Source organism: Nipponia nippon, unplaced genomic scaffold (genome assembly GCF_047370975.1).
Source record: "Nipponia nippon isolate SJK-2023a ecotype South Korea unplaced genomic scaffold, ASM4737097v1 scaffold_6, whole genome shotgun sequence".
In the NCBI taxonomy this organism is placed as follows: Eukaryota; Metazoa; Chordata; class Aves; order Pelecaniformes; family Threskiornithidae; genus Nipponia; species Nipponia nippon.
The window spans coordinates 49,098,544-49,125,403 of NW_028262380.1; the positions used below are offsets into that span (position 1 = coordinate 49,098,544).

General features: G+C 42.6%; 1 protein-coding gene and 1 long non-coding RNA gene across 2 annotated transcripts in view; one reads left to right on the forward strand and one right to left on the reverse strand.

Moving 5' to 3' along the window:
• TMEM154 (transmembrane protein 154) lies at positions 1-21,275 on the forward strand. The gene is made up of 6 exons (XM_087737790.1): positions 1-187; positions 8,694-8,999; positions 10,546-10,573; positions 11,776-11,861; positions 13,399-13,459; positions 17,342-21,275. The coding sequence occupies exons 1-6, from the start codon at positions 121-123 to the stop codon at positions 17,355-17,357; spliced, it is 564 nt and encodes a 187-aa protein (XP_087593916.1). The 5' UTR covers positions 1-120; the 3' UTR covers positions 17,358-21,275.
• LOC148051455 (uncharacterized) overlaps positions 18,849-26,860 on the reverse strand; it is a 13,000-nt gene continuing 4,988 nt past the window's right edge. The window contains exons 2-4 of the long non-coding RNA XR_015700077.1: positions 23,954-24,046; positions 20,639-20,730; positions 18,849-18,979 (exon numbers count right to left, since the gene is read on the reverse strand). This is a non-coding gene — a long non-coding RNA (uncharacterized LOC148051455). The remainder of the gene's footprint in view (positions 18,980-20,638; positions 20,731-23,953; positions 24,047-26,860) is intronic.

A 26,860-nucleotide genomic window follows, 5' to 3' on the forward strand; every position in this document is an offset into this window, starting at 1 on the left:
TCCATCTCCTGAAGAAATGCGGCTCAGATGCACCCCGGCAGGAAACAGGAAATGTAAATGTTCGGGTGAAGCAGGGAGCCAGCCGAAGCGCCCCTCGGGTGGGAGCACCGCCGAGGTAACATGCGAAAGCAAAACCTCATCGTCCTGCTTTCTGCCCTGTTGCTGGCCAAAGGATGTGCCAGGAATGGTGAGTAAGAAAGCGCCTTTCGCCTTCCGAGGTGGGACCTGCGTTTCGTGCCTGCAGCGATGGGACCGAGTCGGAGGGCAACACCCTCCAAGCTGAGCGCTAGGAGAAGATCTGTGGGGACTTGCTCTCTGCTTTTTTTTAGCTGTGTTTACCTTCTCTGTTTTCAGCTGCCTGACTTTTTCAAAGCTTTGACATTTTTTCCTTAGACCTAACCCCAAACGGCAGCAACCAAATCCTACAATTCCTACATTTCCTAAATTGCAGGTGTGTAGGGAACCAGTTTCCATGCTGGCCTGCCAGGCATTTTCGTTCTAATTTTAATTATTTGTTGTTCTTTTTTAACCCAACACCCATACTATCAGCATTTAATAGTAAAGTTAAAGATGGAGCACCGCTTCCATTCAAAAGCTGACTGCCGATTTCCGTAGTCCCAGTGCACTGAAACAGGTTTAACAAAAGAACAGTCAGTTCCGGAGACAAATATTTTGAATTCTCGGCTACAGAACAAAGTGATTGGCACTGTGGATTTAGGTCCTGACCTTTTGAAGGGAAGAACTGCTTGTGACAACATGCTGAAGCATTGGGGTGTTGTTGCAGAGGCTCCCACCCGTTTGCAGGGGGTAGTTTGTTCCACTGGCATTTTGGCAGCCAGTGACTGGGCAAGATAGGCAGCTCTTTTAGTAAAACCTGGCCAGGCAGTGCTTATATGCCTTTCAGTGTCAAACAAATCACTGCCCTAGTGCCTCAGTATGGACTAGAAGTGCTTGCTGCCTCTGTGCTGCTACAGCGAGCAGGAGCTCTCCGGAAAGCAGGGAGAGGGATGGTCACTCTCAGCTATCACTGGACTTCTTCTATTAAGGTTTTAAAATGCATTGGTGAAATAGGTGGTTTGGTATGGGTATTTTTTCCCTGAAAACCAATACTATAAGCAGGGTGTAAAACTGAGCTGCTGGCTCCTGGCGTGTTGCCGAGCTGCTCGCAGTTAGGCGTCTTGCTTAGCTGTAAGAGTGAGCTAAGTGAGGTATAAAATGGTTTGGTCTTGTCTGTGTTGCTATAGCCCTGCTGTTACAGACACATTAGGAAAATATGTTGCAAGTGTTGAATGTAGCTCAGAATCAAAGCGGTCAGAGGAAAAAATCCTGCCATGGACAGAGCAAAACGGAGGTCCCAGGGAAATGGAGGGGCAGGACGCAAGCAACGCAGAGTGATCAGGCTCCAGCTTCCTTAGCTCATTTGCAGTTTACTGATCACTAATATTTCATCACCATCTCCACAGGGTGGAGAGACACCTCAGTCCCCAACGCCCTTAGCCCACAGCTGGGCCCCCCCTGCCCTTCTTTGCCATGGGCATTAAAGGCTGCACAGAGCACCAGGTGTCACATACAGGTGCCTCAACCCACTCCCCACTGCCTTTAGAGGCTTCCTACCAGTAGGCCCACTTTTAAATTTTGTTTGATTTTGGAATGGTTCCTCTATGGGAGTGAGTCAGTCCTGCCAGAGCTCCCCCTGACCGCTGTCAGCCCTGGCTCTCCTGAGCCAGGCCCCCACTGCTGGGGAAGGGGAGGAGAGCACCTGCCAGAGAAGACAGGGACCCTTGCTCCCCACACAAACGCAGCTTTTGTTTGTGCAACCAGCCCCAAAACGTACCCGGGGCTTACTCTGACTGCAAGGGTGGGAGGGGAGAAGTTGTGAACTTGGGCCTTGGGATTGAAATTGAACTGGAGGGAGAAGAGTTTATGTAGAGGTTTATATACCCCCCAGGCACTGGTGGGTCGGCAGCCCCTCTGCTGAGGGCAGCCTGCCGGGGGGTTCCTTTGCTCTCACCCCTGCTTGCTCACAGATCAACAGGGCAGGACCTTTAAAGGAGCTCTTTTCCTTTTTCCTCCAGTCCCAGACACAGTCTTCACCTTTAAAGTGGTCTGCTGGAGAAGAGGGGCAGAAGCTTTTGGGGATCTCCCAGGTCCCACCTCTACTGTCTAGAAACCATTTACAAAATAGATGATAAAAGAATGATTAAATCTTGCAGCATAGACAGATTGAAGCCTTTGAAAGTCCTGTTCCCATACCTTGCTGGAGCCTTGTACAACCCTAGCCTTGCCATTTCGATTATGATTAACAGGTGGTTTTCTCCCAGCTACGCTACAATTACTCGAAGCCGGTAGCTCTAAGAGCATGCCTGAGGTCTCAGCTTTGGGTGCTGGCCCTCTCCCGGCTCCACACTGAGGGGACATCAGGGTTTGCATCAGTTCCCTTCCCCTTGGCCTTCCCCTTGCTTTATGCAGGCAGAAAGCTCTGCTGGTGACCTGCTGAGGGCCAGCAGTGGCCCTCCCTGCTCTGGTGATGGTCCTCAGCCTCGCAGCAGCCCTGAAGACGTAAAGTGTGTGCTGTCCCTAGGGACGAATATTAAGGCCCTTACTATAGCTTATAGGAAAAGGCTCTGAGCGTACGGGCATTTCCCAGGGTACGCCATCTCCCTCCGTGCTCGGTGAAACTTCTGGGGAATTGCAGCATAAGTGGTCTGACGCGGGGAGCAAGAAAATGCGTGGGGGAGAGGAGCAGTAAAGTGTGTAAGGTCTTTAAATTGAAGAGCTGGGATGGTTGCAGGTAGTGCTTTATTTTGGCTGTGTCTCTGTGCTGTTGTTTTGAGTTGTCATTCAAAGAAACATTGCTGTCAAAGATCCAGATATTCAGCAGCTTGTGCCGTGAGCACAAGCAGCAGCTCTCTCTTTGGCAGAGAAGTGCCTTGTAGGTAAAGTCCCCCACAAAGCCAAGGTCTCTAAGGGAGTGATATTTTTGATCTGTTCCCCCCTAGAGTAATGAACTCGGGAATGTGTTTGAACCCATCAGAGTCGCCTGTTACAATTTTCTAGCAAAGCAACAATATAAGAAATGAGGATTTGCTACATCCTCTCTTTCCAAAGTGCAGCTCCCTAAAAAGCAGATGAAAACCCCTTTCTACTGAACACATCAATTCCTCGTACATATTTACTCCTATTCATCCCTTTTATCCACACATACAAACTTCCACTGTGTTTTATTCAAGTGCTTCAGGGGCATTTCAGAAAATCTCTCCTTTACAACAGCAAGATTGTATACTAAATTTCAGTCAGTGACCCCAGTCTATTTTCCCTCAAGAGATTTTATGACAGCCGGAGAGCCTCCAAAGCTTTTGAATCTTTAATTTCAGGGGCCTCCTGAGAGCAAGGAGCACCAAGAGATTCACATCACAGTGAGGTCGTACGGGTATCGCTGATGCAGAGCTGGAAGGCCGTGAGATTAAGTAGATGCAACTAAATGCATAAATTTGTTTGGAAAACCCTTAGTACTGGGGGTGAGAAATGAGACTACAGGTTCACAGTTTGACTCTAAGCTGCGTGACTGAATTTGCAACACCGGCAGTTAACGCAGCACTTCAGCTGGATGGAAGTACAGTGAGGAGAAAGCAGTTTCCATCATCTAGAAATGAACTTAAACAATTGTTTCCTCTTTCAGGTTATACCTAGATAACACTTTCTAAGCACCTCGTTTTAATAGGATCTTGTCTACAGATTAGCCATCCTGAAATGTTTGTGCTCCCTCATCCGAACAGCGTATGCACCCGACAGCTAGCCTGCAGGCTTTTAAGGATTCCTCTTCCAGCCAGACTGACAGGCGGGACCTGCCACAACAGGCAGCTGGGCAAGCCGTGGCCATAGCAAGGAATGGCCCTTCTTACAGCAACGTGAAATGCAGGGAGAGGAACAGAACAGGGATGAGTCAAGCAACAGGAGAGAGGATCATAGGGACCACGTGGGGTCATATGACTCTACCACCAGAAGGAATGCATGTATGGAACAGAGCAATATAGGATGTGGTAACTTTGCTCCAGCCTACACAGCTTTATAGCCTTTTCTTGTTTTGTCACCCTCTTGTGAGCCTTCCTTTCACTGCATTTTTATAGCTTATAGGAAAGTTTGGAGAAACAAAAAATTTCCTTTCGAACTAATAAGCTTGACTATCCCATTGACATAGCTCATGCTTTTCCTCTATCCCATCCCTTTTTCTTCTGTAAGTAGGTACTATAGTGCAGTGAGAAAAATTCCCTTCAGAGACCTCGGTCCTCGAGTCTGATGAGAAGGCAGCAGGGAGACCAATGATTTTACAGCAGAACCAAATGTGCTGACTGCTGGCTATTTTCCTTTGCCTTGCATCCAACTGAAATCAGAAACCTGTTTGCCTGCTTCCTTCATCAAGAAGCTCATATCGCCACCTCTGAGTGCTACAGTACAAACCTCAGAGGAAGAAATGCTGCAACAACAGAAATGTTGTTTGTTTGTTTGTTTGAGATGCAGTTGTTTGGACTCCAGTCTGTAAAGCTGCTTGGTATATTCTACTCCCTCTGTCTCCCTTGAGAGGCAGGCTTGGGAGCACCTCCAAAACTCATGCAAAGTCCATCAGCAATCCAAGCATATTTTTTAAGTAGAAACTATTGAATAATACCTTATACCATGGTATCTGCATACAGGGACATAGCTTTTTTGCAATTCGTAAGAACTGTAATGGAACCTTTTTTGAGCCGTTGCTAGTGCTTGTTCAGGCATTTTGGTCCCCTGAGGACTAGATTCTCTAATACCTCAGTGGTGGGAACCTGAGGACTTCTTAGCTTCCAGCTCCAGCTGTGCCCAGCTCCCCATCAGGGTGGGACACAGCTGCATGCCAGCCCCTGTCCCTTCTGCTCTTGAAAGCATGGAAAGTGGCAACATGGGCTGGGCTGAAGCTGTGGCATGCTCCCATCCACTTCCCTTGACATGGGGAGAAGTCGCCAGCACTCATGCCCCAGGCGGTCCAGACAAAGCTGAAGCCAATGCGGTTGTTGTGCGAGCACCTGCTCCTTGGCTGAGACGTGCAGAAGGTCGAATACAGATGTCAGACCGTAGCCAACAGCATGAGGCTGAGCTCAGCATGAGGAAGGGCGCGGGCTTTGCAAAGCCAGGGAGCTATCTACATGGTCAGATGTGCCTTGCTGCTTGTTCCACTCCACTGGCCTTGGTTTTCCATCCTGAATGTATGTTATATTATGTTATGTTATGTTATGTTATGTTATGTTATGTTATGTTATGTTATGTTATGTTGTGTTGTGTTGTGTTGTGTTGTGTTGTGTTGTGTTGTGTTGTGTTATGGTCAGACTGCCTTTAGGAGGGAGCTAGTAGATCTCTGCAACATGACACCCAAGCACAGCTGACAAGACAGTTCATGGTATGAATGACCACCACAAATCTGGCTCCCTCCAGGCATGGAGAAAATGTTTGAATAGCATCTCACAAAATCTCTGACTTTCAGATGCTCTCCTGCCCTGCTCCAAACCTTGCAATGTCTGGCTTTCATTCACCCTACAAAACAGTCACTGGGGCCAGCTGCAACATAGCCCGCTCACTATTTTGAGCACTTTAAACTGAAACGCTATGAAAAACAACAACTACCTTGGGGCCGACCACGTGGGTCTCATGTGGCCTGGGCAGCTGGCTGTGGCGAGTGCTGCGCCTGTATCAGGATGCCTGAGTCCGTCCCTCCCCACCAGGCTGGAGGTACAAATCCTTCCTTGGTGCAAGCCGCTAGGCCTACCCAGGTGCAGGTTGTGATTTTCCTGCCGCGTAAAAAATGCGATATGTGGGTGGCCCGAGAGCGAGAGCAGCCCCTGTCTGACAGGTAGGGCATCCCTTGGGCCCGAGCTCTGGTCCTCGGAGGTGACGGGCAGAAGAACTGGAGGGAGATGTGTCGAGGCAGCAGGTGAAACACAGGAAATAAGAGCAATATCCTTGCAAGAACATTGTGCAATTGGCTGCCCATCTGCTGAAAGATGTATTTAATTCACTCAGAGAAAAGGTCTCTGTAAGAGGAAATGGTATTCACAGAAGAGATGCTGTTTTGTCCCTGGAATTATGCAAAGTGAACAAAAATACGTGGCAGCAAGGTCACTCCCTATGCTTTGCCATTTTCTTTGCCTAGAGACTAGAAAAGGTAATTCTATTTCACACAAAGACAAATGGTTTGAAATCTGCTTCATAGCTCAAAAACAGGCAAATAAAAAGTACCAGAGACACTGGAAAAGTCTCTCTTGGAAATCAAGGGCAGCATACGCTGCAGCTGAAAGTTTAGCACTGCAGTTAATGAGGTGTGACTGCTTGCTTTTGCCTTAAAGTCACACCATGCTTCAGACATTTGAAAAATCCATTTTAGCTCCAAGAGTAAATGAAAAATAAGGTATTTTCCCTACACCCTTTCCCATTTGTATTATTTTAAGCAACGGACTTGTCCTTGTCAATATATCAAATCAGCAGATGACAGGTTTCAAGGTCGATGGCTAGAGGAGGAAAATGAAGCAAGATCATCGAAGCGGTTCGGTGAGGCTGCGGATGTCCATCGGCTCCGCCAGCAGCGCAGTCCACCACACCGCGGTCTGCGGTGTGGACATCTCTAGCGATACCTCGCCACTCTGTGCAACAGCAATCAAAATGGAGTGGCTGCTGGCACCGGGGACTATAAACTACCTTGGGAAAGAAAAGTCAAGTGGCCAAATGAACAAGGGAGAGGAGCTCTCCCTCCTGTCCTCTGCAATAGGATTAAGGACAGCCAGCAGGTCACGGGAAGGGGTGGAGGAGCACACATGTAAGGGGTCATTACCTGCAAGGGAGGCAGAGATTGTGTTTTGGTCTTGACTGAAATACTAAATACAGGAAAAAGCGACAGAGAGACTATTGATACAAAGTGCTTTGCTACTCAAAAGCTAACATTTTCATTGTCGTATTGTGGTGAAAGAGTCTGGTGGCCTTTGCAGTATTAAATACTATATTCAAGTATTAGGTATTATTTATTAAGTATTAAAATTCTGTCCTAGTTTTTAGGAAAGGATGAAACAATCAGGTGCCTGAGTGATAAGCATGGCATAAAAATCTAGATAAATCACTGCTGTCACACTCAAATCATTTTATTCGTTTGAAATTGGGTTTCCTGGAATACAGTCTCATGAGATACTCATCTCCTCTTTGAGACAAATCTGTCAGGAGAGGAGATGCTGCAGAGTGGATTAAGCAAGAGGTAGCGCTCTAATCCCAGTTTTACTCTCTCACTTGGCATCCCTGGGAAGGACAGCATCCCTGTCCTTCTGATTTCTCATTTGTAAAATGGAGATGATAACTGCTCATCTCTCAGGGCCATTATGAAGATTAATGTGTTTACAAAAGCATTTAAAATGCTAAGTACTTTTGGTTCCAGTCCTGTGAGATTGGAAATGCCAGCACTGAGGTGCTGAAAACCTTAAGCTCTTGCTAACTCTAGTGGAAACTATGGCTGCCCAGCACTTTACAAGAACGGGGAGAAACATGTCATTGCAAAAGTCATGAAATCCCATCCTGCTTTACTGCATAAAATGAGAGCTGTGCCATGTCGGCATTGTATCTGAAAGGGCAGATAACACAAAAAAATCATCATTTAATTTCATGCTAAGAAAATTACTGAAGGTTTTGCATTTGGAAATGTGTTGGTGTAATTTATCTAAGGACTGATTCCTGCACCGTTGGCTACAACAGGATTTTTGGCATCAATATAGAATATAGTATCAGCCCAGCATTTGTCGTACTTCTGTTAAGCTTTAAACTCTATCACAATCAACATAGACTCTTACTCAGCCTCAAAAAAAAGCTTCTTTCACTATTACCCATATATCCAATTTTAGCCACTTTTCTTGCAAAACACATGATAAATGAAAACAAAACCCAAATCAAGGTTCAAAACCGCCAGTCTTAGCGTTTGTGAAGAGTAACCAGCGCTGACTCTACCATACGCTCCTTCAGGCAGCCCGTAGGATCAGACAGAGGAGCAGTTAATTGCATCTGTATCCAGTAACATCCCTGTGTTACTTACTACTACCTCTTCTAGTCCATGCAGAAGTGAAAGTCAGCAGCTTCTGCAGGCTGCAGGCTTCCTTTCACCAGTTCTGTTTTTCACAGTGAAACAAATTTAACAAATTTGAGAGAGGCACAGAGGCAGGGAGACAAGTGAGCCGAAGGAATTGGTGAACCAGGGATAATGGTCTTCCCGAAGGGAGTACTAACTCCTTGGGTAAGGGGACGGATGAAAGAGGTTGCGGCCTCTGAGGCTGAGGAGTAAAGCAGGATGGTGTGGTTTACTGAGAAGCAGAAGACTTTTACGTGAGAGCAAGACCGGATGCCAACCTGCAGAAAAAAAGGTCTGTTTGTGCAAGACAGCTGCATGCAGACAGACCACGCATGCTGACGTCTCCCAGTAAAAGCCAGCTGAAGAACGCTGTCAGGACTGGTAAGGTTTTGTGATGAATTTGTGATCTAATTTTACACCTGATGCCCAAGACTTCAAATCTGTGTGTATGGGGCATCTGCTGATTTTTTTTAAGACATCAAACAAAAAGTAAATATTAAAGCTGTACGCTTTGACTCACTGATAATACCAATAAACCCCATAAAATGTTAAGTTGTCCTCATATATTTGGCAGGCTCTGATGGTTCAGGAGATGGATCGCTGATATTATCCACCGTTACAGTACCACCTCCTCCTGCTACGCGTTCTTTGACCACGGATGACGGCGAGCCAGTACTTGTCACTGCAAGCGCTACTGAAAGCATCTTTGAAACAACAAGTACTCCAAGTACTGAACTGAATGCCGTGAACAATCAGGACAGCCTAGAAGCAGCAGAACAGTCTATCTTGATATACGTTGTCCCCGCCGTGCTGCTGGCCCTGCTGATTTTGCTGATCACATTTTTTGTAATACATCATAAAAAGAAAAAGTCTAAGCAAGGTAAATTTGTCTTCTTGCACATCAGAAGGATATTTTTAGGATGCACTCGACATTAACAAAATGTTATTTGGATGCCACATTTAGGATGTACTTCTCTAGTTGTAGTTGCACATTTGACAGATAGGAAAGGGATCCACCCCTGGCCAGCAGTATCTGGGCACGCACCTCGCCTTGGGCGGGAGCTAGTTCTATTTCTTGGCACCTCCTGCTTACGCTGCACACCCGCGGGAGCCGTGGCACTGAGCTCCAGCTCCTGGCAATGCTGGGAATGGTGTACAGATGTAACCGTGTGGCTGCAAACATTTGTTCTGTCTTCATGCTTAATAATTTGATGCAAGGTGAATGTAATGCTTCTGTTGCCTATACTGCTCACAAAGTAAAGCTGTTCAGAGCTTCAATAAAATAAGAACAAGCAAAACCGTTTTAAGGAACACTTTTAAGGGATCCTGTAGGGTGATGGCAGCTATGAAGATATCACAGTAAATGAGCTAGGAATCCCGTGGTCAGACTGCCCGGGTGCTGCGATAGGGAGAGCAGCGCTTCAGGAAGGTACCTTCATCTGTTAGCAAAGAAATCGGTAACTTGGAGTGTCAAGCTAGAGAAAACAAACTGAGGTGTCATGTTAAAACCACACAGTTGGTAACTGAAGTCCTGAAATGGTTGTATCAGTGTCTGTACAGAACAAGAGTGCAGCTGTAAGCTCCTCAGCTTGCAGACAGTGACATACATTCAACACAGATTTCAAGTCCATTTTTCAGGGCATTTTTGGGCTGCATCTGCCTTATCACTGGGTCACCATCGTAGCAAACTTTGAATTCACAACCAGGCACATAGTTGCCCGCCTGTTTCTGGATGACCTGGAATGCAGATACACTCTTCAGAGGGATGGGAAAAGTGGTGCCTTGCAGAAGCACAGTCCTGGGATCTCTTGCCCTGTGCCTATTGCTTGGAGTTGGGATTTTGGGCATCCTCAAGGTGAGGGCAGATGGCTCCATGGTCCTGGGGTGACTCTGCAGTCAGGGAATGTGGTGGAACAAGTGGGAGGTGTCAGCACCCATTGGCAACAATGAATTAAAAATAAGCTGATTTAAGACAGTATACAATGTGAATCCTATCTGTAGTTCTTCATTCTATTTTGAGGGCTGAGGCTTTTCAGTCACTTGATTCCTGGAGGGGAAGTTATTTATCTGAATAATGGCTGTTACACTATTTTTTTTTCCCCATCTTTACTTTGTCGTGGGGTCATAACTAGCTTTGGATCCCTTTTAACATCTGGCTAGTTCAGCTTCATTTGCCTAACATTTAATCTGCCATGCAAGTCCATCTCCCCTTTCTTCGCTTTTAGTGTGTTCAAGATTAAAAATAATGGGTTCCTCTGGAAATTACAAACAGGATGAGATATTTTGTCTTTCATCTACAAGTTAACTATTACGCCTTTTGAAAGTGCAACCTGTTTTACATGACCCTTTTCAAGGCTTGCTTGCAGTCTGGACCTTGTATGTACAAAAAAGCAGAACTATGAAGACCAACTTTTTTTCTTTTCCAGATGAGCTGGGAAGCGAAAATGTGAAAAGGTAAAGTTTATGAACATCGCTCTCTTGTTTTTGATTCTTTTACTCTAACAGGGTATTATGATTTTTGGCTCCTTCACTGCCTGTTTTAATTTAACCCTACACTAAACACCATTACCTTTTGCCTGCCATCAGTTGCTCCAGTTAACTCTCTCTAGAGGTGGCTAAAGCGTGACTTCAGTATCTAGCTGAAGGTGTAAGACTAGAGCAGGAGAACAGGAGTTACGGTGGCCGAGGTGAGCACTGCCCCACAGGCAGCCACTGCCCGCAGCCGCCCCTACGCCTGCTCAAGGCACCCCCGGCTCTGCCAGCCACAAGGCGCCACAAGACATACAAGATGCCCTGTGAGCAAAGGGGATCGGTTCCCAGGCTCATCACAGGCTTTTACTACTCGGAATAAGCTCTGTGTCTTGCTCCCTTGTTTTTCAAGTTTGTCTTCTCACTCTGTGGTGAGGCAGAAAGGCTCTCCCAGCTGCCGTGGAAGCAATGCCTTAGCTGCTGGGAAAACAAGCCAAAAGCTGTGTGGCTCTTATCAGAATGATAATTTTTATCATCACCTTTTATTGAGCTCCATCTTGCTAATCAATGCTGGAAGTTATTGAATTGGCTTCACAGGGGAAAAAAGGGGTTTTTGCTAAAAATATTTTTTCTACCGTGTGACTCCAGGAATGATCAGCAAAGGGAAGCTAAACGGAGACATTTACATAAACGCAGAGGTACTCTACTCATGAGCTTTGCTTCTGAGGTCACTGCCAATGTCAGTGACAGCTAGGATGAAACTTCAGGCCCTCTGCTTTTATCAGTGGAAAAACAGGACTTTTACCATGTGTTCCAGCAGGGCAGAGACAAACTATTTCATTTTTCAGTTTTCTATTTACAGTAGGGACAGTTCTCGAATAGCTGCAGTGATCCTGTGCTCTGGCATACCCCAGACTGCACCGCCTGCCTCCCTCTGCATGTGATGTCCCAGCCAGCCCTACCTCTGCCCAGGACCGGCGCCTCACTGCCGCTCCTTTGCATCTGTTTGCAGCCATTTCATTCACACCCATTGCGCTGACATCTTCTCAGATGACTAGGCTAGGATGGCTTTCCAGAGTTTATACATGTGTCTGGAATTAGGAAAGACTGATACAAAATTACTACATTATAAGTTGTTTGAATTAAGCATTTTGTGTAATGCCTATTTTTTCCCCCTTCCTCTGAAGTCCTATTTTTGAAGAAGACACACCGTCTGTTATGGAGATAGAAATGGAAGAGCTTGATAAATGGATGAACAGCACGAACAAAAATGGTACACGGTAACCCCTCTACTCCATCGTCCCTCTCTTTCTAGCTGATGTAGATCCCATGCGTAGAAAATCAACGTAAGGCATTTTGTATGTGTGTCACTGCTTTTCCTACAACATTTTTAGTTGTGTTCTTGACTCCCTGCTACTAAAATAGCAGCACAAATGTCAGAGGTAGAATTGTTCAGAGGAGTATTTTAGTTTGTGTGGGAGCTTATTTTTAACATACGATGGAATATCATAAATGTTTTGAGTTTCCAGTAGGCACTTCTATTAAACACACGTATGGCTGTGAACGGTATTTATATTTTTAAATACACACTTTAATGCCAAATACTAGTTTCTCTGAAGCATCTAGTCCTTTCAGTCTTCAGAGTTTCTACAGTTCTCCGCTCCACATTGTGCTATTGTAGAAGAAACACACATTTACTCATAGTTCAAACCACCGTTTACTCAAAATTGCTGCCAGGATCCTATGAATACATCCTTCCTCTCTGTGTCTGTTCCCTCGCTTGGCATCTCTACTGCATGAAACACAAGCTGCTCGTTGCTGCCAGCACCATTCACCATCTACGCGCTCTCCGGTAAGCCTATCAGCCCTCGGAGCAATTAGTACCTGCAGTAACTGCCACCAGCAGCATCTTAAGCTCCTTCTTAGCTACTTCTAAGTATGTTGTATTTTTCCCCCATTTTCCTCCCAACTGAAATCTCCTGGTCAAAATCTCTAAGGGCCCTGCATCCTCCTTCAAGGCTCTCCTCAAAAAATGCAGGTCTTCGGTAAGGTGTGAATTAACTGAGGCCTGATTTTGAACGGCTAACAGCTTTTTCACTGGCTAGGAAATGCTAAAACCCTGATACTTTTTTCATTTCTGGTCCCTTGCCTTATATCCAAATGGCTCATTTGCCTGACCTCCTAGGGATGCTTTGTTTTTCAGGATATAAAACTCTTTGGAGCATTTCTTTGCATTAGCACAGTGCTCCACATGATGGGGTTTTGACCTTCACGGTGCATAAGCTCTAGCAGAAAACATGTGCTAAGCAGCAGTAGTGAAATAGAGACATAAAGTACAGTACATGGGGAAATAGTGCTGTAAAATATTTTTTTAAATTCTGTGGACAGAAGGGAGCAAATAGTTTACATAATAGGGTTTTTTTTTTTGTTAGTGTTCCCTAAAGCCCAGCCCCAAATTTCCAGCTGGACTACAAAGCATAGGCACAACTATAAGCAGTAGAAGATTAACAAATAGTCCTCCCCAGGGTAGTTTACGGGAAACAGTCCTCAAAAGTAGTTCATTTGCATAGGTGTACATAAACAACTGAAAAATAAATAGTAAAGAAATTACAGCAACACCTATCAAAGTTTTAAAACACGTAACATTTGCACCATGTGGACTATGCTGATTTTACAGATAAAAGGGTGCAGAATAGCATCTGCAGTTTTACATTCTAGAGACACTGCACCAGAAAAGTTGATGCAATTTTGAAATAAGTGGAGAATAACTGCCAAGAGTAACTATAGTTTTGTTTCTTATCCTTTTTCAGCTGACTGTGAATGTTTGCCTACTGTAAGAGAAGAAGAAAAAGAATCAATAGCCAACCCAAGGTACTTTTAATTCATTATACTATTTGAAGAAATATGGTCAATATCATTCCATAATCTCATTTTTCTAATATATAAATTGAGTGATTCTTTGGTCTATTTAAGTTTTAAAGGTTTTCTATATAGGGACTTTGACTTCAACTCAAACAAATGGTTTGATGCTCTTATTTCTAAACCGGTCTCTGCCTGTAAATTGCACTCCTAAATAATCTTGTGGTTGTAAACCTGTACGATACAGATGGCACAGACAGAGTTTCACTCGCTGATCAGACTTTAATCACAGTTTCCCAAGGTGTTAATACAAGCATTCAGCATAGCTTCCTTGGCACTCCTCACCAGTGTGGACACCCAGCTCCCCTCTGCCACCAGGTGCCTATAGGTCCCTGGGAGCCACTGCCAGATGTTTTGGCTGGAGCTGTGACCTGCCAGGCAGGGGCTTGTCTGACCCCAAGAGAAACCCAAAGGACCTTCCCAGTGCCCTGTGCAGTGCTTCCCCGGAGCTAGCACTAGCTTACGGTCCAAGCAGAGATCCCAGAGGGATGCAAAACCGCAATCCTGACAGCTTGTAAACTTAAAAACTTTCTGGCCAGTTTCCTCAGGATTTTGGCCAGAACCCCTAAAGCCCTCTCAAACTCCCATTTTCCCTAATGAAAAATTCTGGTTCCAGCTGGAGGCAAGGGGCTATACATCACCCTTGCCTGCACACTTGCATTTCAGCTGCATTTTGGGGAGCGGGTAAAGGAGCTCCTCTGTGCCAGGTTATAATAACAAACCGTCCTGTGTGCCAAGAAAATCCCTGGTGCAGTGGAAGCAGCAGATGCAAGCAGGCAAGGCTGGGAGCAGGGTGGGGGGGGGGGTGGCAGGAGGAGGACCTGGGTCTTCCCCTTCACATGGCACCAGATAACTCAGCTGAATGCGACTCTCTGATGGAGCTGCACCTCTCACTGCAGACCATAATATCTCAGCACCCCACTTTTTCCGAGTTTCCTTGCTCAGGAGTGAAATAGCAGTGATGTTAAATCACCACTGCTGGAGAGTTTGCAACTCAGTTGCTCCAAAGCTGCAGTTTCAGGGTAGCTTTTGGATGGGGCTGCTCCACTGCAGCTATTTGTATTTAAAAGGTTTCTGCTTACACCCATTGCAAGAGAAAGAGTTGCTGTTGTGTGTGTTTTTTTTTTTTTATTTTGATTGGGTTTTTGTTTGTTTTTTTTTTTTTTTTTTTTTAAAAAAAAAAAGACTTAGATCCTAGGTTCCAGATACAAGCAAGCACAATAATTTTACCCTGATCAGCTGGAAAAGATGCTGGATTTGCTAGCCATCTAGGTCTTCCCCTCCAGCCTCTAAATGATAACTCAGAGGCGGAAAATTGTTAAGGAGACAGCCACACAGTGGTTCTCTGAAAACAGATTTGCAGAGCGTACCACTGACTATAGTAGGGAGTATAGAACAAAGTGTCCTTGAGCCATATGCTAACACCAGCAGAAGTTAGTCATCCTATAAAAGGCTTTTTAGGCACAACACCACCCTGAGCATAAAGTTTACTTTCCAAAACTTAATTCATTTTCAGAAAAAAAAATATCATCATGACCTATCAGCTTGAACTGACATTTTAAATACTGTCCTTGCTAAAGTGCTTTTGTACTGGATTTGCATTAACCTCATCAGCAGGTGGGGGTTTTGCTCCTGACTGGCAAAAGGTATCTTTGGGCTACACCCTACCTCAAGTTCCGCACCTGTAAAACAGAGATACTGTCACTCCAAAGCACTATAGTGAGGCTTAAGCCTTGATGCAAAAAAGCAGTCCTGTTCAGATAAGTATGCTTCAGTCAGAGTGAAGGTACACACATTAATTAAGCATATTTTCTTATGACTGGTATCTTAAGATCAGACTGTAGAGAAATTTATGCCTCTAAATTGTACGAAGGCAAACCAATGCAAATAAAAAGAGGAGATTTATCTCTCAAAAGATTCAGAGCTGCTCAAAGGATATTAGTTGAATACAGTGCAAGATTATTAGGATCAACTTCAGATTCTGAAAGCCTGCTTTTTTGGGGTAAATTTCTTCTCAGATTATGGTAATTCCTTTTTTAAATTTTATTGATAATATTTCAATATGGGAAACATCTCAAGGCCCCACTGAAAACAGCTGGCTGAGTGTTGTTTTCCTGCTTCATAAAGATGCCAGGGGAGGTCATCAAGACTCAAATGTTTTGAACTATCAATTGATTCTTATAAGATATCATTTGGAAACATCTGAGACTAAACATTTCAATAATGACATGTTGACATTTTCAGAATGAAAGTTGTTCCAAAGCTACTTTTCAGAGTAAGTGACTTTTTTGATATAAAGTCTTAAAAAGGTTTGAAGAACAGAACTCTGTGGTGGTAAAATATTTCTAAGTGTTCCCCTTAACTCAAAATTACTTTTTCAAATTCCATTTTACATGAAATTTTGAAGCATGCTTCACTCCAAAGTGAAAAATGTATCTGAAGTGGTGGGATTTCCTGGTAAACAAAAAAATTGGTTCCCATTTATTTCTGCAATTGAACCCTATCAGGCCAAGATGTGCTGTTTTTCCTGACCAAACTCTTAGCTAAATAAAAAAGTCAGAAAGAGAACTACATACAGATAAGCAGATGTTTTCATCAGCTCTTTTAAACAAGAAAAGCAGAAAAGCTATGAAGTAAAATGAAACAAAGCTATTATTATGGCAAAAATTTGTACTCATGAGCATCAAGGCTGCAAATTTGTGCACAAGAGGCAAGACATGACAGCCCAGGCTCCTTTGTAGGTGGTGGTCACCTGCCTTGTATATAAGCGAAGTTAAAAATATATATGTGTATATCTTTTTAATATAGATATTTAAAATAATATGCCTTTGAAACCTAGTGCTAAAATCCTGATTGTTCCTGAGCAGAGAACCACAAAATCTCCCCAGCCTCGCTGGGGCTGGGGTTCCCACCCCATGCATGCAGGAGGGAGGGAGCAGGCAGGCAGGTGCAGCAGGTGAGGGCTGATGCTCCTGTGGTGCACAAGCAGGTTCAAGACCAATCTCTTCTCTGGGGACCTTTACTCCCCTAGCAAAACAGAAGCACAGCCTGTCCCCTTCACAGCATGGGTCTTTGTAGGCTGCTGAGTACCCTGAAGCAATCCCCCCTGTGCTTTATCACACCTCCCAAGGGGGTTTGGTTTTACCTGGGTGCTGCTGGGCACCCTCCTAGTCTTTATGTCTGAAAAAGCATGACTCTTTCTTATGGAGAGATGTTCTGGGTGGCGAATAAGTTCGTACAGAAAGAAATACTCCTTTCCCAGGCTGTGCCTCAGTTCGGCAAGGTACTTAAACACATGCGAAATATTAAGATTACGAGTAGCCCTTTTAACTTCAGAGGTGGTTTAAACCCCTGCTGTTAACACTGACTGAAATCTAACCAGCCAATAAAAAAATGAAGCATTTTTAATGTTGGCATGAACCATACATTATTAAGAAAGTGCTAGGGAGCAAGCAAGCTAGGCAGAAACCAGTGGGGCAAAGAAAATTCACCTCTTACAAGGCCAGATTTAATACAAAAATTCCATCTGTAAAAAAATTACCCTCACCTGTGGAAAGAGGGCAATTTGATTGCCGAGTCCTCACCTGGGAACAAGAGAAAGCATGCCCTGGATAGCCACTAACCAGCAGAGAAATCAGACCAGCCCTTACTGCCAGCATCTAGCACCACAGATGGGGTCATTTCATGCATCGCATGGCTGACACATTTGTTTTCTGATAACACCTTCTCATGGACTCCAGAGATACCCTTGCATATTATTTCCTGCTGAGACAACTAACCCAACAGCATGACACCGGTGTGGTTTTTTTTTTTTTCTTTTCCATGTATATGCAGCGATGGTGAATCATGAAGTCAGAACAGCAAAGCACTGGTTAAAGGGAAGCAGCGCACAAGCCAACGATCCCCCAGATCTTGGATAAACTGGATTTAAATATAATTCATCTCAAAAGCTGAGAGAAGCAAGTGCTTTTGTTGGGTCCTGCTACATACAGTCTTCAGAAAGAAAACATCACTAAGGGGAAGAAAAAAAGAAAAAAGTAAAAGCACTATAGTAAGATTAAGAGCTGATTTAAAATTCCTTCTGCAATAAGATTCATCACAAATCAGGAGAAGCCTCTTCCCCCCCAAAAAAAAATGTTTTGAAAATAGTCCATGTTTCTGTCTAGTTCTTCAGTTGTGTATCATGCAGAACCACTTCTGTTCCAAGTTTGCTGGGTTTCTTTGTATTTTGTGTGGTTTTTTTTAATATAAACAGCATCCATAATTCTGGACTACCCTGGGTTTGGTGGATGTGAAGCTCATGCCTATACAATGTTTATTTTTCAGTTTGCTTTTTGGTAACAGTGCACTGATTTGCACAGGACCTTCTGCTCAGGAGGTACCAGACTAGGACTGACAGACCAGCACTGAGGACAGACAGAGCAGCTGAAAAGCCTCTCAAAGGATTTGATGGAAGCAACTGCAGCCCAGCAAGGGCACGGTCTTTGTAGTATGCTTTTTGGTTTTCAAATTAAAGGCATTGTAGAAGGGAAAAATATTATTTTGAGATTGCCTTTCAGTTTATTATCTCCACAGATTAGTACCCTGGGCTAGCTTTCACCATTTAACCTTCCTCCCTGCCCATCACTGTTCTCTAACCACCACCTAGTTGAGGAATATTCAACTTGAAAACATTTCTTTTTTAAAGATATTTCACTAATATGTTATCATGCATAGCTTGGTTAAAGAGCAAACAAACACCCCAAGCCTCTGGGATAACATCAAAGTGTCACTAACAGCTGACAAATACAGAGGAGGGTTCAGCTTTGTGAGTAATTGAGGATTTATCAAAATATAAAAGGAAAAAATGTTTACAAGCTAACCATATTCATTCATTACTGAATATGACTTGACTAGTAATTTCCTCAAAGAGTAAAAGATTTCTTCATTGTTCCAAAACAATTTATTGCAAATATTGGATTTAATGTATGAGTGATGGTAAATTAATTTTCTCTGCTTGGATGATTTTTAACTTTGAAAAAATGTTTTAAGTTCATCTTTCACAACTTTTTTTTTTTTAAAACATTCCCACAAGTTCCTAACAATAAACTCATTCTCTAGCATATTGATTTAAACTAATGGAATCACAAGGGGGAAAAAAGTGAAAGGCAAATATAGAAAATTTTAAAAAAATGGAAGTGGATGTTTTCCAGTAGCAGTTTTGTTAGCATCTTTCCAACAAAGATGTTATGCTCAGACTTCCAACAGTTTGCAAAGCAGTAACCTGAAGACTCCCAAAACAGAGAATGTTTTACAAGATGAAAAGATGTATTTTGAGACCATTACCAGCTGTGTGGTTGGAGGGCAGTCCATGGTGACCCAGCAGTTCACAATACCTGTGTCCAAGTGGTGACTCCTGCCCTACCTCGCTTCAGGCCACACAGCTCCGCATCCAGTGGCCACTGCCTTCTCCATAGAGAGAGTTGAAGCGCACTTGGGACAAAGAAGAATTGGAGTCCTCCTCACCTTTTTAAATTTTTTTTTTTTTAAACTTTTGAAGCTTACCCAACCCCCCCCCCCCCAAAATGGCATTATATAGCATAAGTTAGTTCTGACATGCTGATGATCCTTCACCCTGTCCTAGCTATGCATCTACAATAGCATAATGCAGCAACTCAGTCTGCTACAGCATTTGAGAAGAGGCTGATGTCATGCATGTATTTTGTTGTTTGTTTGGGATTAGTGTTAGTCCCAGATGGTCCTTTTGTTAGATAAAATGCTGTGCAGTTTCAAATAAGTTTCAGAGGTTTAGTTTCACTTAAAAAGATGGAAGTTTAGCATGAGGGAATGCATATTCTGTAAACTCACATTAATAAGCATTCTAGAGTTCATGATTAATCAATTTCTACATCAAGCTTTAAAATCAATTTTGCTCAGAACTAATGTCTAGGTGAGAGCTTTATAATTATCCAGGTTATGCCATTTACCATCTCCAAAATCTGGCATGCCAGGAAATTTCTTTTCCTCTTCTGGAACTTGCCAAGCATTGCAAAACACAAAAAATGGTTTGGACACTTTCTTGGCCAATTTTGGATACAAATTGTCTGGATCTGCTGCTTTTAAAAAATACAAGTCTCAATTGCTGAGTTGCTATTGAAAAAGATAGCATTTCATCAAATCTTATCCTCCCCATGTGAAACAGACCACTTGTCAAATAATTTGCATTGCAATATAGTTATGGATATTTCTAAGAGATTCCTTTAGTACTAGACAAATACTATTTTTAGTATTTCTATTTTCCCTAAACATCTTTACATTATGGTTATTCTTCCCCTCCAAACAGAAATGCTAGCCTTAAACTATGGAGGGGTTCACTCATTCATCTGATACCTCACCCCGGCTCTGCACTGCCCCATCTCACCCCTCTGGTCTTTCTTTGATCTTCATTTTTATGTCAACTTCTGCATTTGGCACAGCCACTGCCCAGCATCCACTCACATTACAGCTGAATCTTTCTGCAGACCTCAGGTTCGTGGGTGCAGCTCCAGCATGGGCACTGCCTTGGCTCCTCTTCTTCACCCCATTTGGAATTTCCCTCTCCTGCTTACTTATGTGCCCATTGCACTCTTGTTTGTTTTACACTTGTCATCAGTTCCTGGTCAGTTCCTTTTACACACAGTTTATCTCAATATTTTAATCTTGTAGGTGGATTGAATTACAGGGGATTTAGACTATTTTATTCCTGTATTAGTACAGCCAAAGCATCATAATATTTCGGTTTACAAGTATTACCTTTACACCTTCTGTTGATGCACCTTAATTTTCCTTAAATGATGCACACAGTCAGGTCCACTAATCCACAAAACAGAGTAGGGCAACCAGACAGCAGATAAGATACTAGCAGATTCTAAAAATTATTTTAATATCACCCTACACTACACAGTATTTATGCCTCTGCTGTAATATCCTCATCATCAGCCTCATCTGAGCTGACCCATCTCACCGTCATCTTGCAAGATCTACCACCAACTGATAACTCAAGTTTTTATCCCTCAGTAGAATTTGAGAAAAAGCATACAAATAGGAAGTCACTTGCACTATGTATTACTCCAAAATATTTAGCAGATGTCACGATCCCTAAGGAACAGTTACCTCTTCTTCCATTTTCTTAAATTATTTCAGCAGTTATCCAGCACTGTTCAAGACAATTTGACATCTAGTTTACAGCGTGAGCACTTTTGGTCCTACAGAATGCAGAAAAGCCAAAGGAGGAACTGTTTGAGAAATATGTGGATGAAAACAAGGGTAATTAAGAACAAGCATCTCTCCTACATATGCTAAAAATCAGTATCTTAACAGAGATTTGTTTCAACAAAATAGAAATAACTCCTCCACAAAGTTACAAACATGAGATTACTGGCATCACCAGCAGTTAATTAATACCATAATAGTCATGCACTTGTCAAGCACTAACCCTTACATTAACCTCAGCAAAAAAGAATGTTGGTTTTAGTTTCTAGGTAGTTGTAACTCATGGATCCATAGATAACCGTTGATCTGTGAGATAAAGTAAATTGCTTTGCAATGCTAAGTCTGATGGAGGGCTATAAAAAAACCCCAAACTTTCATTTACTTTCTGTATATGGAATTGCTGTATGTGCAATTGTTTTATCAAATAGCTGTTTCAAATGATTTTGTAATTTAAATATTTCAAATTCATAATATTGCTCAGCTGTATGTAAGAGTGAGATTTTAAAGACCCTTTTCTAATAAAGGTTTATTTAGTGTCTACAGGTTCTTTTTCCGATAGTCCTGCTAATCCATTCAAGTCAATGGGTGCTAATTATTTGTTGTTGATGTCAAGATTACTCAGGCCTTAGAAAAAGATGTACAAAGATATATATGGTATGTGGATATGTTACTCTTCTCGGCTAGCTAAAATTCAGGCAACAAAACCTGAAGGCTAGTGTAGTAGCCTTTCCAAATTACAGAAGTGCTTTGAAATTAATTTTACCTAAACAAAAAAATCTGCATTATATTTCATTATATTTTTGTTTGGATATTCCAAAGTGTCTTTTTCAATAGTCAAATTCTGGCTCCAGTGAAATTGGTGAACACTTCCATGGTTTCTCCTTGGGTGACTCTAGCCATCTTTCTTTAATAATCAATCACTCCTCAGGTTATTCCAGTTAAGCACCAAAATAGGAGTCTCCAAATTGATAAAGCTGCTAAAATAATTTTCAGTGGATATAAAGGAAAAGGTTAAAAAAAAGAGACAGGTATTTCCAGATAGAGATTTAGAGAAGATTAATAAAGCAGAGCATTACTTTCACCCATGTTTGCAACAGACAGTTTCATTAGGGGGGAGCAGAATGGCCCAGGGGTATCCAGAAAGCTCAAGTCAATCTTGATTCTATGTAATGCTTTTAATGTTCAAACAACCTCAATATGAGAGCATCGTAGCAATGACCAGGCAGAAACTAGTCCTCTCCTCCTCTCTCTCACCTAAACATCACATCAGCAAGAAACTTGCCTTTGGTACAAGTACAGACTCTTACAATCTGTATTTTGGGGCAACACTTGCCTAGATCTCTAGGGAAGTACAAAAGACGACTTGACTACAGAGCCCCAGAATCTGTTTTGACACCTCGGGGAGTAACACAGAATTACTCTCCCAACCCCAGGTGCTCACCTGTGCCCTGCTCTGCCCCACTGGCACCACCGCGCCTCTGTGTGCTGCCCCACGGACCAGGGGCTCCTCCAATGTGCACTAAAAGGAGGCTGCAAAAGGACATGGAGCAGCTGGTTTGGCAAGGGGAGACAAGATGAAGGATGGGCAAAGGACAAATCCTGAACCAACATTATTATCAACATATCTGGAAACACATCCTAAGCACTAACTCTGTGCTTAGGTTTTAAGAAGGGCTTAAGTCATACTTTATGTGAATATTGGTAGGTAAAGAAATAGTAGTGGCATGGTCTGACACAACAGCAATGGACAACATCAGCTGCTCTCCCACAGGTCGCTGTGCCCTCCTAGCACATGGTTGCTTCAGGTCTGGTTTTATGCTAGATCAGTTCCCTGGCCTGATTTTGGGTGGGATCCCACATGTTGAGGGCTGAGAGGGCTTCCCTGCTACTACACAACCCTCCAAGCACATAAGCAGATATTGCAGAGGGGCACATAGCAGGGGACATGCATCATCATCACCCTCCTTCACAATGCAAAACAAAGCCCAAGGTCAGTTCATTCATGCAATCATGAAAACGGTCATAGACACATTTTGTATGTATGTTAGTGCTATTGCTATTTTCTGCACTACAGGAAATCATCTTTCTCTGCTAACAAAGGCTAAAAGCACACCTGAAATAACACTTACAATAAGAAAAGTTATAAACACAGCATCGCCCTGGAGCAAACTGCACCTCCTTTCCACACCCAGGCCCCTGAGCAGCAGCACCACACTGGTATGAGAGCCACAATTGCACAGACACTCACAAGTTGGGGATTATTTCAGTAGTGCATTATCACAGCCCAATTTGCACTCTCCTACAGGTTTTTATTTGTATATTAAATTGCCTTTTTTTTATTACCAGATTTTTCAATGGTTTTTTTTATACCAGCAATGCATTACTGTAGTTTGAGAATTGACAGATGGGTTCTGGCAACTGGAGAAACAAAAATTGCTAATTTGGGCACCTAAAGACACAGGAAGCCATTTGATACACACTAAGAAGATTTTGGCACAAAGATATTGCTTCTTTCCTTCCCCCTTTTTTGAAGGGGTTAGGTGTGCTGTAACTTTCAAATAGAAGAGATCATGAGTACCTCTAGCTCTTATTCAGCTAATTTTGATTTAAAAAAAAAAAGAAGCTCTCTCAATAGAAGGATCAGGACATCTTTTGACTAGCTGCTCTTGCATGAAAAGGATGATTTCTCAAAACCAAACACTTCTAAATATAGACATTTCAGTGGTTTTTAACTTCTGCAAAAGCTTTAAAAATTACTGAAATGGGACTTCTCAACATATTTTGGAAGAAAGTTTTGAAACAAAAGTATTTTTCCATATATGGAAAGCATACTAACATCAAGTCCAGAAGTGGAATGAAATGTATTAGTTTAGTTAACTTTCCTCTTTGCCCCAATCAACTCAAGTTTTATTTATTCTTACTTTAATTGACAGGAAAAGCTAATGTTTGATACTTAGGCTCTTTTAAATAGAGGAAAGAAAGCCTACTATAAAAACACCCACTCAGATATTACTGCTAAAAATACCAACACAGAAACCTAAAATGAAGTCTGAGTTTGAAGTTACATATTTAATTTTGGGAAGCAATACCTAATGAAGATGCATATGCTACTGTCAGCACCAGGAAGGTAATATTATCTCAATTTTTATTTTCTTCACAAGCTGAAGAGATTTATACACTTGTATAATGCACACACACACAGAGTAGACGACTTGCCTTATGATCCCTGATGTTTACCAGATTTGACAGGTTTCATGAATATACTTGGGATTTGCTTGTTGTAATCAGACTTCTGTTCTATTTTACAACCTGAAATAAGAAGCAAATAGCATATGTTATGCTGCTGTCATTGGGATTTGCATGACAAGGCATCAAAACTAGCAGATTTCCCCAACAGAAGAAGCAGTTCAATTAATTCCTTATTCAAGTCATTCTAGCAGATTCAGCCGCCCCCCCCTCCTTTGTTTTTTTTTTTTTTTAAAAACATACATAGTAGTTTAGTTTCATTGGCTTTCTGCTCTCAGGGATGTCATTGGGCTTTTTGTTGGAAAATTGTTTCTTTTACAACAAGTCCAAATAACACCTGGAAAAGATTTTTACAGTCTCTCCAATCTCTATAGCAAATAGATGTAATAGTAGCAACATAGATGTAATGGTAGCAATAATTTATCTGCCTCAGACCTCTGGGGTTACCATTTGCCACAGATTAGCTGCAACTTTTATTATTCAGTTTACTGTAATCAGATTGTATCTATCAAGAATAAGCATAACCCTTTCTGGATTAAAGTACCAGCACGCTTTCCTGCTTTCCATTTTTCTTCCAGAATAGAGCAAGCAGCACTCACCACAGGGAAATGTCCAGTAAACTGTTAGAAACAAGTGAATTACGCACAAGATGGAATAATATTCTCAAAAAGCCCTTGTTCAGATTTCCTGAATATGTATATATATTTGGGCATGGTATTACAATGAACCAAAGTGTCTTTTCAGCAAGTGGCTGGAGGCTTGCTGTGTAGCCCCCCAGCTATCAAGTAAAGGAGCATTTTCAGTTCCAGTCACACTGCTGGGGACTCTCCCAGCCGTCCCTTGGCTTAGGGCATACACTTTGCTCTGCCTTAGACACATCCAGCTCTGGTTCAAAATGATACTGACTGCCACCCCCAGGAGAGAATCCCAACCTGCAACTGCAGAAATGATTTTTACTGCAGTGCATATTCCATATTAAACTGTAATTCATATGACTGAACAGAAGAGCCCAGGGTTCAAAGGTAGTTAGTCTTGGTGCCAGTGCCTGCAGCATGGAGACAGGAGGGGAAAATACTTTTTCCCTAGGACACACTGACTTGGCTGCCTCGCTCCCCAGGGTTTGGCCCAGGTTGGTTACACACAGATTGCCCTCCCCCCAGCAAAGGGGCGCCCAACACTTTCCAGGGAGCACCACTGACCCTAGTTATCTGCCCATCACTCTGGGGGCTCACTGCAGCTGTGGAGTGTGAGATGGCTCATTGTGCCAGTGGGATCAGCTGTAAGGGTGATCACCCCAGAGGATGAAGCTGTGCTGGTCAGTGCTGTAGCCAGAGGAAAACTCTTCCCAAGGGAACATCACCCACAGCCCAAGCTTCTTCCACAGGAAGATGTGGCTTTGACTCCCACAGCACACTAGAGCAGTATAATCTTCAGCCAGACTTTTTCAGTCTTACTCGATACTAGTCATGCAGGCCAGTCCAAATGATACAAGGAGACTCTTCTTGAAGCACTGAAAATTAAACTTAATTCTCTCAAGTAAGGACTGCAAGGTTGGCCCCAATTGTTTAACAGCAGTATTTACTTTCCCAAGTATTACATGATTTTTAAATAAATCTTAAGGGTATTTTATAGCAAAATTTATAGGGGCAGTTTAAGAAAGCAGAACACCACAGTATTTTTTCCCCTAAAATAACTATAAGCATTCCCTTGGGGAAAAAAGATACTTCTTATCTGCTAGGCTGTATGGTGTTTGTACACAAAGTAAATGCAGAAGAAATCAGACAACAACTTTCAGGAGCAGGTTGATTTAAGAAGTCTAGTTTCTTTCAGTCACTAAATAGCCAGACCTGTCAAAAGGTTTAACACTGTATTCACAAGCAGCAAAGAGGGAAAATAGGACTCGTGGAGTCAGTAAAATGGAAATATTTCTGGAGCTGGTTCATCCAGTGTTTGGATGACGATGCTATACGGATACGCGCAAGGAACATCGCTGTCTGTGGAGTAGTGACTGTCAGAGTACACAGATAAAAGGAGTAACCAAGGAGAAATAATAAAGTAGATATAAAATAAGGAGCCTATAACCTAGAGGAAAAACAAGGCTTTGTATAGCCATGCATTAGTTGAATTCAGAGAAGAGATTTATTTTCAGAAAAATGCACAAAGAAATGCCTCTTTACTGTAATTTAAATATGTAAAGTTAAACATACTGCTAGCACTTAATTTAACCATAGATAATTCTTTTCAATTTTTAGTGTCATGAACAGCTTTGTAGGAAAACTTAAAAATATAATAAACACTTGTAAAAGACCTAGTCTAAAAAGGACAGATCCTTTTGCTACCTCACTTGAGCCAAATTGCTGAACTGAAAGCAAAAACCAGAAGGAGGCATGAATCGACGTATTATCCTTGTGCATTCCAGGAGCACAGGAAGAGCTGAGGTCTGGGGGAGGACTCATAGGTCCAGGCAGGCAACACAATAAACTGGCTCCTTTCTGTTCAATTTGTTTTGCACAGATTGCATCTATTCTGCGAACACAAGATTAGTCACAGGAGACTCGAGTTAATACTATTTATGGATATACATATTAGCATAAAATAACACCAGCCCTAAACTACTCCCTCAGTTTTTGATCAAGTTTTATTTATTTATTAATAATTAGGTTTAATGCTCCTACACACTAGACCTCAGAACTTGTTTACACCACTTCATGCCAAAGCTTCAAATGCATTAAAGGGAAAGTTCATTATTTTTGATTTATAATTATCCATGACAAGAAAGATCTTAAACAAGAGCAGAAGAGAGCAGAAAATTATCTACTCATCCTCTGTTTATGCAACTACTACAAAGAGGCATGTGATGGTTTTGGCCTCAGTCCA

Excerpts from the sequence above, each read along its gene's own strand:
- TMEM154 (XM_087737790.1), top strand. The coding sequence starts at position 121 with ATGCGAAAGCAAAACCTCATCGTCCTGCTTTCTGCCCTGTTGCTGGCC. Across the intron at positions 188-8,693 it reads CAAAGGATGTGCCAGGAATG|GCTCTGATGGTTCAGGAGAT; the intron begins GTGAGTAAGAAA and ends TATATTTGGCAG. Across the intron at positions 10,574-11,775 it reads GGAAGCGAAAATGTGAAAAG|TCCTATTTTTGAAGAAGACA; the intron begins GTAAAGTTTATG and ends CTTCCTCTGAAG.